The 16,832-nt window shown below is 36.5% G+C and overlaps 1 protein-coding gene across 12 annotated transcripts in view; it reads right to left on the bottom strand.

Moving 5' to 3' along the window:
• Positions 1 to 14,548: 14,548 nt before the first annotated feature.
• Positions 14,549 to 16,832, bottom strand: part of CEP44 (centrosomal protein 44) — a 33,008-nt gene continuing 30,724 nt past the window's right edge. For 9 of the 12 annotated variants that reach the window (XM_049863982.1, XM_049863983.1, XM_049863988.1 and 6 more), the window contains 3 exons: positions 16,404 to 16,528; positions 16,110 to 16,147; positions 14,551 to 15,343 (listed from right to left, as the gene is read on the bottom strand). In XM_049863982.1, the coding sequence (XP_049719939.1) occupies positions 15,301 to 15,343; positions 16,110 to 16,147; positions 16,404 to 16,528 (206 nt within the window). In that variant the 3' untranslated portion in view covers positions 14,551 to 15,300. Of the gene's footprint in view, positions 15,344 to 15,859; positions 16,148 to 16,403; positions 16,529 to 16,832 lie in introns of those variants that run through there. The other 3 variants (XM_049863993.1, XM_049863992.1, XM_049863991.1) reach the window with 3 other exon arrangements.

The following is a 16,832-nucleotide window of genomic DNA, read 5'->3' as shown; positions in this document are numbered from 1 at the left end:
ATATTTTGGACATGTTCTCAGGAGGGATCAGTCTCTGGAGAAGGACACCATGCTAGGCAAAATGCAGGGTCATCGGAAAAGAGGAAGACCCTCAATGAGGTGGATTGACACCGTGGCTACAACAATGGGCTCAACCATAACAACGATTGTGAGGATGGCACAGGACCGGGCAGTGTTTCACTGTGTTGTGCATAGGGTCGCTATGAGTTGGAACCGACTCAACAGCACCTAACAACAACAATACACAGTACACACAAACTTGTATATATATATGCCTACAGGTACACCTATATCTGCACATGCATTTACTCGCATATACTTTCCTATACATGTATATGCATTTATATCTACTTAACCACACACATATTTTTCATTGTTTTTACTCTTGTAAAATTTTGTATGTTATAGCATTTACTGAAATTGTCCATTTTTCGCGTGTACTTCTCAGTGTCTTTATTCACATTGATGAAGTTGTGCTGACTTCACCCATATTTGAGATTGCCTTTCCTATCAACAACAGTAACAAGTGTTTACTACCTAGAAAAAGTTTCCCCTCTCTCTCCTTCCTATTCCTGGTAACCATCAACTTTGCTTTCTGAGTGTATTTTTTTTTACTTTTATAATAGTGGGACCACACAATATTTGTCTTTTTGTGATTGACTTATTTTACTCAGCATAATGTCCTACAAATTAATCTGCATTATGTTTTGCAGGCTCCTCATTATTCTTTATAATTGTGTAGTATTCCTTTTTATGTATTACCACAATTTGCTTATCTGTTCATCTGCTGATGGGCCCTTAGGTTGTCTCCACCTTTTTGCTATTGTGAATAATGCTGCAGTGAACATAGATGTGCATGTGTCTATTCATGCCATTGCTCTTGTATGTCTAGGATATATACCTATGAACAAGACTGCTGGATCATAAGGTATTTCTATTTCTAGCTTTTTGAGGAAGCGCCATACTGTTTTCCATAGTGACTGTACCATTTTACAATCTCACTGCCAGTGCATAAGAGTTCCAATCCACTCACATCCTCTCCAGCTTTTGTTGTTTTCTGTTTGTTTGATCATTGACATTTTTGCAGGAGTGACAGAGGTGGTATCTTATTGTAGCTTAGATTTGCATCTCTCTTATGATCACAAGCATCTTTTCATGTATCTGTTTGGCCAGCTGAATGTCTTCTTTGGTAAAATGTCTGTTCATATCCTTTGCCCATTTTTTGTTTTGACTGCTTGTTTTTTTGTTGTTGAAGTTTTCTGTACATTTTAGAGATTAGATCCCTATCAGATATGTCCTTGTCAAAGATTTTTTCCCAATTTGTAGGTTCTCTTTTTAGCCTTTTGATAAAGTCTTTACAGTATTTAATTTTTAGGAGGTTATCTAATTTATCTTCTGTTGTTCATGCATTTTTAGTTGTGTTTGATATATGCCAAAAATTAAGTCCCTTAGTTTTGACACTATGTTATCTTTCAGGAATTTTATAGTATTCAATTTTCCATTAGGTCTTTTATCCATTTTGAGTTAGTTTTTGTGCATGGTGTGAGATATGAATCCTGATTCACTTTTCTGCATATGGATATCCAGTTTTGCCAGCACCATATGTTAAAGAGATTGTTTCTTCCCCCATTAAATGGACTTTGACCCTTTCTTGAAGATCAGTTGCCTGTAGATAGATGGGTTTACTATTGGGTTCTCAGTTCTATTCCATTGGTCTATGTGTCTGTCCTTGAACCAGTGAGAGGCTGTTTTGATTACTGTGGTTGTACAATAAGTTTTGAGATCAGGAACTGTGAGGCGTCGTATTTCATTCTTCTTCATCAATGTTGAATTAGCTATCTGAGGCCTCCTTCCTTTCCAAAAAAGTTGGAGATTAGTTTTTCCATTTCATTAAATATTGTTGGGATTTGGATCATATTGCATTATGTCTTGCTTTATGTATTGCTTTTGGTAGTATTGACATTTACACAATGTTAAATGTTCCAATCCTTGAGCGTGGAATGTTTTTCCACGTACATAGATCCGCTTTAGTTTCTTCAGTAGTATTTTATAGTTTTCCTCGTATAAGTCTTTTACGTCCCTGGTTAGGTTTATTCCTAGTTATTTTATCCTTTGGGGGGCTATTATAAATGGTATTGTTTTCTTGATTTCTTTTTCAGAGTCCTTCTTGTTAGTGTAGAAGAACCCAACTGATTTTTTATGTTGATCTTACACCCTGCCACTTTGCTGAATCCTGCTATCAGTTCCGGAAACTTTCTAGTGAAATCTCTGGGTTTTTCTATGTATGGGATCATGTCATCTGCAAATAAGAATAGCTTTACTTTTTCCTTTCTAATTTGGATATTCTGAATTTCCCTTACTTGCCTTTTTGCCCCAACTAGGACTTTTAGTACAGTATTGAATAAGAGTTGGACAAAGGGCATCCTTGTCTCATTCCCATTCGCAAGGGGAATGCTCTCAATCTTTCTCTGTTGTGAAGAATGTTGGCTGTTTTTGATTTTGCATATATGCCCTTAATTATGTTGAGGAATTTCCCTTCTATTTCTATTTTGCTGAGAGTTTTTATCAGGAAAGAGTGTTGGATTTTATCAAATGCCTTTTCTGCATCGATTTAGATGATCATGTGATTCTTTTCCTTTCTTTCATTTATGTGGTGATTATGTTGATAATTTTCTAATGCTGAACTATCCTTGCATTCCTGGTATGAATCCCACTTGATCATGATGTATTATTTTTTTGATAATCTGTTGAATTCTATTCACTAGAATTTTGTTGAGAATTTTTGCTTCTATATTCATGAAGGATATTGGTCTGTAATATTCTTTTTAGCAGTGTCTTTGCCTGGGTTTGGTATCAGGGTTATGCTGGCTTCATAGAATGAATTAGAGAGTATTCCTTCCTTTTCTATGTTCTGGAATAGTTTGAGTAAAATTGGTGTCAACTCTTCTCTGAATGTTTGGTAGAATTCTCCAGTGAAGCCATTTGGGCGTGGATTTTTGGGGGGGAGGGGGAAGGGGCTTATGACATCTTCAATTTACTTTTTTCTTACGGGTCTGTTCAAATTTTCTACCTCTATTTGTGTTAGTTTACGTAGGTAGTGTGTTTCTAGAAATTTGTCCATTTCTTCTAGGTTTTCCAATTTGTTGGAATACAATTTTTCATAATATTCTGTTATGATCTTTTTTATTTCAATTGGTTCTGTTGTAATGTCACCCATTTCATTTCTTATTTTGTTTATTTGCATCTCCCCCCCCCCCTTTTTTTTTTCATTGTTAGTTTGGGCAGTGCTTTGTCAATTTTATTGATTCTCTCAAACAACCAACTTCTTGTTGATTCTTTCTATTGCTTTTTGGTTTTCTATTTCATTTATTTCTGCTCTGATCTTTATTATTTCCTTTCTTCTGGTGACTGTGGACTCACTTTGCTGCTCCTTTTCTATTTTTTTAAGTTGTAGGGTTAAGCTATTGATTTGGGCCCTTTCTTCTTTTTTTGATGTGTGCATTGATTGCTATAAATTCTCCTCTGAGCATTGCTTTTGCTGTGTCCTAAAAGTTTTGGTATGTTGTGTTTCCACTCTCATTTGATTCAAAGAATTTTTTAACTTCATGATTAATTTCTTCTATTATCCAAATAGTTTTAAGTAAGGTGTTATTCAATTTCCATGCGTTTATTTTTTTTTCCTTGTTCTTTCTGTTATTGATTTCTAGTTTTACAGCATTATGATCAAAGAAGATGTTTTGTACTACTCCAATTTTTTTTTTAATTTATGGAGGCTTTCTTCATGGCCTAAGATAGGGTCTTTTTTGATGAATGATCCGTATGCATTGGAGAGAATGTGTACTGCGCCTCTGTTGGGTGGCATGTTCTGTATGTGTCCGTGAGGTCGAGTTGGTTGATTGTTGTTTAGATCTTCAGTATCTTTGTTGAGCTTCTTTCTAGTTGTTCTGTCCATCATCAAAAGTGGTGTTTTAAAGTCTCCTACAAAAAAAAAAAAAATTTTTTTGTTTTTTTACTATTATTGTAGAAATGTCTATTTTTCTTTTCAATTCTATTAGAGTTGGATTTATGTATTTTGGAGCTCTGTCATTGGGTGCATGAATATATATCATAGCTATGTCCTCTTGGTGGATTCACCCTTTAATCATTATAAAATGCCCTTGTTTATCTCTTATAATGGATTTTGATTTAAAGTCTATTTTATCAGAGATTATTATTGCCACTCCTGCTCTCTTTTGGTTACTGTTTGCTTGATATATTTTTTCCATCCTTTGATTTTTAACCTACTTATGTCTTTGTGAAGCCCTGGTGGTGCAATGGTTAAGAGCTCAGCTGCTAACCAAAAGGTCCACCAGCCACCCATTAGAAACCCTACGAAGCAGTTCTACTCTGTCCTGCAGGGTTGTTGTTAGTCAGAATCTACTCGACAGTAAAGGGTTTGTTTGCTTGTTTTTTTTTTTTTTTTTTTTTTTAATGTCTTTGTTTCTAAGGTGTGTCTCTCATAGACAACATATTGATGAATCAAGTTTTTTGATCCATTGTGCCACTCTCTGTCTTTGGTGCATTTATACCATTTATATTTGTAATTATTTGTAGGCATGAATTTACTTCTGCCTTTTTCTTATGTTTTTTTGATTTCTTTGATTTGCTTAATTTTCTGAGCTGAGTTCTTTTTGTTTATGGATTTTAGTTTTTTGTATCCTTTGTTGTTGATTTTGGGTTTACTGAGCCTTTTTTATTTTCTTCTTTTTTATTTTGATGAATAGATTTATTAATTTTCCTTGTGGTTACTCTGAAATGTACCTTTATTTTCCAGTTTATAGGCTCTTGATATCACTTTGAGTTCCTCTACATATGGAATTTCTATAACTACACTATTTATTTCCCCTTTTTGGTTTGAAGTTATTGTCATTTGCAGATTGACATCTCAGGTTCCCTGTTTTAGTTTTACAGGTTTATTTTACTTTTGAGAAGTCTTTATCTGGGTGATGCTGTCATGTGCTTCATCTCAGGCTGTTGTCTGATGTTGTTGGTTCTCTGTCCAAAGGACTCCCTTTACTATTTCTTGTAAGATTGGCCTGGTTTTTGCAATTTCCCTTAATTTCTGTTTATCTAGAAATGTGCTAGTTTTGCCATCGTACTTGAAAGACAATTTTGCTGGATATATGAGTCTTGGTTGGCAAATCTTTTCTTACAGGATTTTATATTTTTCATTCCATTGGCTTCTTGCCTGCATGATTTTTGCCAAGACATCAGCATTTAGTCTTATTGGTCCCCTTTTGTAGGCAATATTTCCTGTTTTACAAGCTGCTCTCAGAATTCTTTGTCTTTGGTTTTGGAAATTTTGGTTATGATATGTCTTGGTGACTTCCTTTTGGGGTCTATCCTGTATGAGGTTCATTGAGCTTCTTGGATGGAAACTCTCCTGTCTTTCATGATATTAGATGAGCTTTCTGCCAGTAAATCTTCAAAAATTCTCTCTGTACTTTTTTTCCTCCTCCTCTTCTGGAAATCCTATTATGCCTAAATTTTTCTTCTTGATATCATCCCACATAACTCTTAGGCTTTTTTTATTTTTCTTCATTTTTTTTTTCTTATTCTTCCTGAAATAAATTAGCATCAAGGGATTTGTCCTCTATTTCACTGATTCTTCCATTGATTTAATCCTACTTCTACATCCTTCCACCAAGTTATCTGTTCCTGCTATTTTATTGTTAATCTTTTGGATTTCTAGCTGCTGTTTTTGTATGATTTCTAATTGTCTATCTGTTTTGTCATTTTGTTCTTGTATTGTTTTCCTGAATTCTTCTAGGGTTTTGCCTGTGTTTTCCTTGATCTCTTTGAGTAGCCTACATATAAGTGTTTTGAATTCCTTATCAGGTAGTTCTACTACCTTTTCTTCCTCAGGAAGGTTTTCTGCCCTTTTATTTTGCTCACTTGTTTCAGCCATCTTATCCTTCATATGTTTTGTTATTGTCTGCTGTCTCTGAGGCAATACTGTGTTAATTTATTTATTTATATATTTATTCATTGATTTTACAGTCATGTACCACATAACATTCATTTGAGCAACGTCTGACCACATATACATCCATGGTCCCATGAAGTTATGGTAGAGTTCGGAGATCCTGATCAGAGAATGGAATGTAGTGGAATTAGACATGTCACGCTCAACAATAACAACGATCCTTAAAAACAAAGAAAAAATCTCAAGACTGTTAAAGGATTGGCTCCACTGAAAGCTACAAGGTTAATGAAAATATGAGAGGGATCGATAACAGATATAGAGAAATTGCTAATGATGTGGACTGAGGACCGAACATAAAAGTGAATTCTTCTCAGCACATTGATGATCACTGCTAAGGTACAAAGCTCATTCAAGATGTTTAAAGAAGGATCAGACTATAATACTGAATATAGTGCCACCACTGGAGGGTTCAAGCACTTAAAACAACACTTTTCACTGTATATTGTGAAAGTGAGTGGTGAGTCTGTGAGTGCTGATGTGAAGGATTTGTTGAAATCTTAGATAAACTAATTGCAGAGGGAGGTTATTTACCCCAACAAAATTTTCATACAGATAAAACCCTCTTATTCTGGAAGCAAATGCCTGAAAGAATCTTCATCCATAATGCAGTGTTGGCACATCTAAATCACGTAACGTCCTATTTCACAGAATGTATTCTGGGTTGGTTGCCAGGTGGGTAGGGCAGCAGGGGTGGAGGAGAAGGGGGTCTTGTGACTCCAGTCACAACTCTGGCAATGGGAGCACACACCACTGATTGCCAGGTGGGTAGGGTGGCGGGGGGGGTGAACGGAACAGGCACGAGCCTTCAGTGGCAGGTCTGACAGCATGGGAGCATGTGCCACAGATCACTGGGCAGGCAGGGCAGTGTAGGGTTGAGGAGGGCAGATGTGAACCTTCAGTCAGGTCCAGTGGTGCAGGAGTGCATGCCACAGATCACTGGGCTTGGGTGGGGAAGGAGGGCACACCACTGGTCATCGGGAGGGCAAGGGAAGAGAAGGAGAGGAGCGTGTTCCCCCAGCCTATGGCATGAGAGGCAGAGCACTCCCCACAGAATACAGCCAGTGATCAGGACCTAGCCTAGAAGAAATGCGAAGGCGGGGGGAGGGGAGGGGGAGCTGTCCAGAGTTTAGTTGGGTGGGTACCTCTAGCCACCACTCCGAAGATCCTCTACAAGCACCACTGACTCAAATGATCAGGAACAGCTGCTGGTAAGTAATTCTGTCCCTATTTCCTGGATTCCTCCCTGCTCTATGGTCACCTGGATCCCCAGGGCTCTTGCCCACCTTCTTGCACATTCCCTTGCACATGTTCTGCTCACTTTGCTTCACTCCAAGTTTGTCTACACAGTATCTCTGTCTCCTATTAAGGATTCTGTGAAGTTACCTTTCTGTGCTCCTCGCCAGGTAATGCTGTTCACTTTTTCTCAAGATGGCCATGCTGCTCCAGGCCAACTGGCAGGGCACCTGCGGTCTATAAGTCTCCTCATTCTTTGTTTTCATTCAGTTTCTCCTTCCCTTCTGGGTTCATTCTAATTCTTCATCCTTCTGTTTGCTGTCCTGGGTTTCCAGATTGTCATCTGTGTCTGTTTCACTTGGTTTCTTGGTTCTTTGCTTTAGGTGAACAGCATGGTGTATGTGAGACTAAGCCACCATCTTGGGCCCTGTCTCTGGGCATTTCATTTTGTTGTACATGGGGTTGCCATGAGATGGAGGCAACTTGAGGGCAACTAAACTGTATGTTGATCTTCATTCTCCTTCCCCCTTATGGAGTTAGAAGAGGTCAGACACTTCCCCCAAGCCATTTTATACCACTATGCCAACGCCCACCTCACCTTCCTACACATACTCAAATCAGTTGCCACCAAGTTGATTCTGACTCGTTGCGACCCTATGTGTATCAAAGTAGGACTATTCTCCAAAGGTTTTCAATGGTTGTTTTTTCAGAAATAGATTGCCAGGCCTTTCCTCCAATGTGCCTCTGGGTGGACTCAAACCTCCAACCTTTGGTTAGCAGCTGTGTTAACAATTTGCACCACCAGGGACTCCTTCAGTATGCCAGCCCAAGTGAATTACTTTCAAATGTCCTTCCTCTCAAACCTTTGTTCATTGTGGTCCTTTTGCATAAACCATCTTCCCAGGCCCTGGCTAGCCCCCATTCATCCCCAGACTAGTTACATGCACTGCACTTCCATTATCATAGTACTTACTCCACATTGTTATTGCTTATTTGACTTTTCTGCTCAGCCATTGGCTTGGTGACTAAAGTAACCCTATTTTTTCTTTTTTTTAATAATTTTTATTGAGCTTTAAGTGAACTTTTACAAATCAAGTCAGTCTGGCACATACAAGCTTATACACACCTTACTCCATACTCCTGCTTAATCTCCCCCTAATGAGTCAGCCCTTCCAGTCTCTCCTTTCGTGACAATTTTGCCAGTTCCTAACCCTCTCTACCCTCCTATCTCCCCTCCAGATGGGAGATGCCAACACAGTCTCAAGTGTCCACCTGATACAAGTAGCTCACTCTTCATCAGCATCTCTCTCCAACCCATTGTCCAGTCCCTTCCATGTCTGATGAGTTGTCTTCGGGAATGGTTCCTGTCCTGGGCCAACAGAAGGTTTGGGGACCATGACCACCGGGTTTCCTCTAGTCTCAGTCAGACTGTTAAGTCTGGTCTTTTTATGAGGATTTGGGGTCTGCATCTCATTGTTCTCCTGCTCCCTCAGGGGTTCTCTGTTGTGCTCCCTGTCAGGGCAGTCATCGGTTGTGGCCGGGCACCAACTAGTTCTTCTGGTCTCAGGATGATGTAGTCTCTGGTTCATGTGGCCCCTTCTGTCTCTTGGGCCCATAGTTATTGTGTGACCTTGGTGTTCTTCATTCTCCTTTGATCCAGGTGGGTTGAGACCAATTGATGCATCTTAGATGGCCGCTTGTTAGCATTTAAGACCTCAGATGCCTCATTTCAAAGTGGGATGCAGAATGTTTTCATAATAGAATTATTTTGCCAATTGATTTAGAAGTCCCCTTAAGCCATAGTCCCAACCCTGTCTATTTTTTTCTCTGCCTATATCTAGTGCTTGGCACACTGACATAGTAAACACTTTAATTAACTTTCATTCCAAATGCCTTCATTGACATATTGACAAGGTATCATGGATTCAATTATGTCCCACCAAAATATCTGTTAACTTGCCTGGGCCATGATTTCCAGTACTGTGTGATTGTCCACCATTTTGTCATCTGATTTGATTTTCCTGTGTGTTGTGAATCCTAATCTCTGCCTGTGTGGTTAATGAGGCAAGTTTAGATTATGTTAAAAAGGATTAGAGTCAGATGTAACACCCTTACTTAGGTCACATCCCTAATCCAATGTAAAGGGAGTTTCCTTGGGGTGTGGCCTGCATCAGCTTTAAACTTAAAAGAGATAAAAAGGAAAGGAAAGCAAGCAGAAAGTTGGGAACTCATACCACCAAGGAAGAAGCTCCAAAGAAGCGTGCCCTTTGGACCCAGGGTCCCTGCACTGCGAAGCACCTCAAATGGGGAAGATTGGTTGCAAGGACCTTCCTCAAGAGCCGACAGAAAACAGAAAGCCTTCACCTGGAGTTGATGCCCTGAATTTGGATTTGTAGTCTACTAGACTGTCAGAGAATAAATTTCTCTTCGTTAAAGCAATCCACTTGTGGTATTTCTGTTATAGCAGCGCTAGATAACCAAGACACAAGGTATTCGTCATTTTTTTTTTTTTTTTGGTGAACGTATACATAGCTAAAGGTACACCGTTTCAACAATTTCTACATGTACAATTCTGTGGCATTGATTACATTCTTCAAATTGTTCTTGCTATCCTTTTCCAAATTATTCCACCACCATTATCTTAAACTCACGGCCCCCTAAACTTCCCATCCAACTTTTTGAGTTGCTATTGTCAATTTGATCTCACATAGATAATTGTCTAAAAGGGCACAATGCTCAAGGTAGATGTACTTTACTAATTAATTTTTATTTTGTGGTTCAAAGACTTCAGGGAATAGTTTTGGCTTAAAGTTTATCTCGTGGCAATAGTTCTGGGGGTTCATCTAGCCCCAATGGCTCCAGAAATTCTGGATTCCTTTGAGAACTTGAAATTCTGTTCTGCATTTCCCCCCTTTTTGATCAGGACTCTTCTTTGCGTGACCCTTTTCTAAAATTCATGCTGATTTTATCCTTATTCTGTCAATACATTTCTTCTGTAGAAATAGAACATGACTAAGCCTTAGCATTTAACTTGATAAGATCTCACTTATCTCAGAAATTTGATTATAATTTATTCAATATTCATTCAATGAACAATCATTAAGCACCACTTAGGTGGTAATGAAAAAATAAGTAAATGAGTAAATAAAGGAATAGTAGGCACTCAGCATTTACTTTTAAGGAGGAAGTCCTGTCCTTCGGTGTTTAATCTAACAAAGATCAAAGTTTTAAAAGCTTTAAGTGTAAAAAGCAAAAGTATAAACAAAGCATTAAGACAGCAAAGAGACAGAAGCATTTGATTTGGCCTCTGTAGTTGGGAAAAACCTTTTCAAGGAAGGTACGGCGTCTTTGAGCATAAGTAGGAATTTGCCAGATGTAAGGCAAAGTCATTCTAGACAAGAGAGATATTGTACAAAGGCACAAAGATTTAGAAGAGCACTGTGTGTAGACTCTGCATAAATTGTAGGAGATGATGCAGGAAAGGTAGACAAGGGCTTCAAAGAAAAAGGCCTTTGTTCTCCAGGGTAAGAAATCTGGACTCTGCTCAGTAGGGATAAGAGAAACTCAAAGATACATTTTAAGCAGTGACATGGCAATATTCAAAGAAACATTTCAGAAAGCACTTTGGTAGCAGTGTGGATAGACTGAAGGAGGCAAGACTGTACTAAGTAGAGAGACCAGTGAATAGCGTAAGCAAAGAATGAGAAGTGATGCAATGCAGTGAAAATGGGTAAGGAGATAAAAGGCTGGAATAGGATAAAGGATAGTATAAACCCATTGCTGTCAAAATGATTTCCACTCATTGTGACCCTATAGAACAGAGACCCGTGCCACCAGGGTTTCCAAGGCTGTACGGAAGCAGACGGCCACATCTTACTCCTGCAGAGCGCTTGTGGGTTGGAACTGCACCACCAGGGGTCTTAAAGGGCAGTGTATGATAGCGTAAAGAATAGGACTTAGGTTGTGGGGAGAGGCGTTAGTAGTAGTAGGAGTTTTCTCCGGCTGAGTGGAATACTGTGTCATGTTCTTTATAGCAAAGGACACTTAAACAAAACCACCTGGATTAGGATTTAGAGAGGTAATGCTTCCTCATTCAAGTGGATGAAGGGGAAAATGAAAAGAGAAAAACCCAGGAACGGGTGTAAAAATAATCAATCCTGGCTCCATTCTCATTGATGGAGTTTGACATTTACAATTACCTGTAATTACTTCATAACTTATCTTTAAACTTTTTTTTCCGAGAAATTCTTTAGAGATACATTACTATAAAATCTCAGAGGTTTCAGAGACAGCAAGGTAACAACAAAAGTGGAAACACCGTCTGCTGAGGACCCAGAAAGAAAGTAACACCTTTGGGTAGATTCTACTGGTGGACCACAGAAGTGAAAAGTGGTGGTAGAGGGAGCTTGTTGGCCAATCAGCCAAAAAACACATAAGGAAACAGGTATAGTGCAATTCAGGTGTATTGCCACAGGTATCTCCCAAGATTTAAACATCAAATACACTGAAGCGCTACACCCAGTGAAGGATCCTAGTGGCACAATGATTAAGCACTAGGCTGCTAACCAAAAGGTCAGGGGTTTGAACCCACCAGCTGCTCAGTGGGAGAAAGATGTGACAGTCTGCTTCCGTAAGCATTAAATCCTATGGGGCAGTTCTATCCTGTCCTATGGGGTCACTACGAGTTGGAATCAACTTGATGATACACACCACCACCCAATAATTTAACAAATTGATACATACACTTTAAGTACATACCAATTTAAGTGAACTGAAGGATTCATCTACAAATTAGGACTCATTCTAAAATATTCATTCTTCTCATCACTCTAATTTCCAGACTGTTCAGCTTTCCTGGGTAATTAATATTGTGATTCTCTCCTCCTCCGTTCTTTTTAATACCTATCAATAATATAAACTTCAAATAATTTGTGTATTTTGGATAATTATTAAGTCCTCTTTTATTAACTTAAATATGTTGAGTTGAATATTTTACATTAAAAGAAACAAATTAAAAGTTTTTATTAGTGACTTAGTGGACTTCTGAGAAAAAAGATAAACACACACACAAATATATATACCTATTCCTGCTAGTAAGCATAACTACGATTGTAAGGATGGCGCAGGACCTGGCAGTGTTTCGCTCTGTTGTGCATAGGGTCGCTATGAGTCGGAACCAACTTGACGGCACCTAACAACAACAACATTCCTGCTATAGGAAACCCTGGTGGCATAGTGGTTAAAACTACAGCTGCTAACCAAAAGATCAGCAGTTCGAATCTACCAGATGCTCCCTGGAAACCCTATGGCGTAGTTCTACTGTCTTATAGGGTCGCTATGATTCGGAATCAACTTGATGGTTTGGCATGGGTTTTTATTCCTGCTATTCCTGCTACAAGTATTAAAAATAAACATAAATTATAATAAAATACATATTTTTAAGACTTTTCCAAATAAATTTGCATGTTTTCAGTGTTGTTCTGCTATCAGTACTTGTTTTCCTGTTGTCTTTACTCTTTGGGTAATATAAAAAACCTGCCATTTTCTCTAGAAACATTACTAAAGCTCAGTGACACAACAATTAAAGTTTTAATTTTTTAGTGTAGCTTTAAAGTTTCATACCACCTCCAACTCTTTAGCTTCAAAGAAAGGAGAGAGACAAACCTGGGGATTGTTAAAAAGCAAAATGAAAGCTATAATGTTATTTGAGCTCAAAAGTCTTGTAGTTTGTAAAATTGACAAGGCTCTTTTACTTCTTAATGCATCCCCAAGTGCCTGTCAACGATATAAAGCTGTATGTAATAAATAGCATTAAACAGTTCCAAAGTCTTTTTCTTTTTAGGGAACATTTTATATATTAAAACATTTCATTAAAAATGATAGAGTAAACCAGACAACACAACAGAATTTTTTTTTAATAGTCCTTAGCTTTGCCTAGAATGTTTTATATAGTTGACATTACTTCTTTTTAGCCTTGTTGGATTAGTATTTTAAGGTTAAGCTTTTATCCACGGTGTTCCTATATGATTTCTATCAAGACTTATACAGCGTATAATACAAATAGGGCCACATAAGCTGCTGATGCCTTTGTTAGTCATATGATAAACACTTTTTCATCCAGTTTATAAGAGAATTAAGGTGATGCAGCTAGTGAAAATTGCAGTTAACTAAGGATTTATTATATAATTCCAGATACTCTATCCATGAAACCTCTGCCTCACATTCTCAGGACCTTCAAGTTAATCAAAAAGGGCTAGTTTATGGTTATAAATCATTTACCACATTGTGTAAGAGATAAAATAATTTTTTCTACTATTTACAAAAGATAATAATAAATGATTTGGCTAGCCCTTCAATAACTTCAACAAAATCAAAATTTGCTTTATCTTTCCAAAGTTTATGTTGTCAAAACAGTGAGAATCTTTGTAAGTGTAAATGTAAGATGTTATTATGAGCTGTTTTTATTTAGTTCCTGGTTGTTAGATAAAAGATTGTTTTTAGAAAAGTTTAAGAAAATCTGGACTCCAAATTTCCTGATAACATATATAAGATATATTTTACTATATTTTCAATAAAATCTACATTTTGCACACTAAATATAGATTAGCAATATTCAAAATTCTTATTGTGTGTATATGCACATTATATAAAGGAAAAGAAAAGGAGACTTACTTTTTCTTTTTTCTCCCACTTCTATTTTTTTAAAATCAGAATTGAATTTTTCAAAATGAAAACTATGTTCCTGTGTTTTACGAGAAAGCACTTGTTTTAATAAAAGGTAAAATGCTGGCGTGTGAACCACAAGGTGGTGCTATAATTCCATGCTGGTACTGACATCTTAGACATTAACTGATGATTTTTCTAACTGTAATCTCTCGATTTATATAAATGTACCTCTTTTGCAAACGAAAAGATAATGCTGACAAGATTCACTCACTCTAGAAATATTTACTGAAATTCTACAAAATTCAAGGTTGTATGCTTCTATATGCTAACTTTCCAAAAGTTCAGAATTTAAAAGTCACACTTACCCAACTATACACATGTATGTATAATCATAAATATAATATAAACAGATGAATAAATAAAATGTAATCAGATGATCTGTATCAGAATTTTAAAAACCTCTTCTTTTTCCTTCCAAGTAGTGGAATAATTTTTCTTGATGATTACCCAACATATCAACATTATTATTTTTTATTTATAAAATTAAAAAGATAATTTATCCAGTAATTTTTTTTAATGTTTTCTTTTGTCTTTTGATTTAAATTCATGTAAGACTTTCATAAGCATCTCTTTTCTCCCCCACCAAAATTTAAAACTTCCCATCATTAAAAAAAAAAAAATCTTCCTGTGTATCTAGTAATACTGGACGGCAACCATCTGTGTCTGTGCTGCTGGTCTTAAAATGTGTCACAGAATAGAGCACTAAAATACTCAACACGTTTCTCACTGTGAACTTTCAGACGTACTTCCCAACACAAAAGGAGAATCACACCCTTACTTTCTCAGTGTTAACTGAAAATGTGTTGCTCCTTGTTGACAAAGCATGAAATAACTGTGTTTTTGTTTTATTTAATTTTCAATGAGCATATTTAACTTTTCATTACAATGCATTCAAAAGTACAGATGGCAAGATGGTATGTATGAGAGCCTCCTGGGTACAATATGCAAGTCCCAGTTGGAGTATTTCCAACAGGATGTAAACCATGGTCCTCAAGTCTGTACTTTAAAAAACATATTACTTAGCACACTGCCAACAAATGTCAACACAAAAATACAGTGCTGTAATGACTTCACTCTGTAAAAGAAATGTACTGGAACAGAAGTTTTTCCTAAGAAAAGTAAAATACAGTAAAGTAGTATAGTCATAAAAAAAAAATTATTTATTCATTATTGAATGACAAAACTCATGAACCAGATGGAATTCAAATTCTTAATCAAAATGTTGCAGTATATTAAAATTGTAGATATAATTCTTAAAATACATAACATGTACAACAGTCAACGTCCTAGAGAAGGTCCTGCAGATAATTCTCCATTTAGTTAGTTGGACATTTCAATAACTCCGCAGTTTCTTCAAACCTGAAATATAGTAAAAACTCATGTTAAGTAAAAAGAAATTCATAATTAAACATTTGAGTTAAGTTCCTGAAATTATGCTTTTGAGCCTAAAACAAATTTGAATATTGTTCTTACTTACAGGTATAGTTATTACTAATAAACTAAATATACCATGGGCCAAGGGGGAAAACAACTAGAGTTAATTATGAGCCTTTAGTTTTTAAAGCATAAATTATTTCAGTACTTTTAAAATTTCAAAAGAATATTAGTTTTTTTAAGTACTATGCTGCATAATAACCTGACACAATTTTCATTTTGTATTTCTTCTGAATTGCTCCTTAAAAAAATCATATGTAACTTCATATTTGTATTAGATAGGAGTAGCATTTTTAGTATTACCAGTAACTTGCCGAAAAAGACTAGCAATACATCAATGATATTTAAAATTTCTAAGTATATATTACTAATATTTTGATAAATAAGTTATGAAAGATAGATAATACTCTTGGATTATCAACCAAAAAAAAAAAAACCTCTGCACTCTTTAATCCCCAGTTAATTGCATTAACAATGTTTTACATCACTTGTTAGAAAGAAAAACAGTGACTCATCTCACAAACACAGAACTGTAGGTGGATTTATTATCCACTGGGGTCATGAGGGAAATTCCACACCTGATTGAGAGGCCTTTGAGGTTTGAAACACATATGCACATGCTATATTTACTGCAATCCAATACAACTCCCTATGGAGAAATAAATTTCTGTTGCCCCTTTCTGTTACTTACATTTTTTTCATCCTTTCCATTTTCTGGATTGTTGTTTCCTTTAATTTAAAAAGCAACAAATTTAGGCGATTTCTCAAAGTCAACCATTATCAAAGATGGACCCTGAACACACAAAACACAGTCTAAAACATTACAGTAAGTACTGTTTGCTCATCAGAAAGCATTTTTATGAGAGATTAAGATGTACAGTTTCACTATTTTTCTTGCCAGTAGTATATACAACTAAAACTAATACTTGCTTGTTCTCCTGACCTTAGAAAGGAAACTATCTAAGCACTTGCCAGCTTTCCTTACCTCTGAATTACCTTTCAGATCGCAGTTATTGATAGTCAGGGTTCTGGGAGTTGAATCTGATGATGATGTACTGTACCCAGAGGACAGGGGAAGGCTTGCTGGCCTCTCCTCTGTGCTTTTCCTACCTGTGGAGAAAATAACTTTTAGCTTACCTTTTCCCTTCATGATGCAGTCAAATATTTTAAAATTTTATTTATACATGGAAGAAAAATGTACTATTTTAGTATACAATAGCTACTGGTAGAGATCCAAGCTGAGTTTTTAATATTCTTTTAAGATGCTGGCCTGGATGTTAAAAATTGGCCAATAAAAATGACTGAAGGCAATTATTATTTTTATCATGACAGCAATCAGTTTGAAAAAAGAGATAAGTTAACAATAATATGCTTATTTTAAAAATAAGTTACTGGTGCATGTATATTGTTTTCT

The sequence above is a fragment of the Elephas maximus genome, chromosome 21, assembly GCF_024166365.1.
Source record: "Elephas maximus indicus isolate mEleMax1 chromosome 21, mEleMax1 primary haplotype, whole genome shotgun sequence".
Lineage (NCBI taxonomy): Eukaryota > Metazoa > Chordata > Mammalia > Proboscidea > Elephantidae > Elephas > Elephas maximus.
This window is presented reverse-complemented; position numbering and strand designations above follow the sequence as displayed.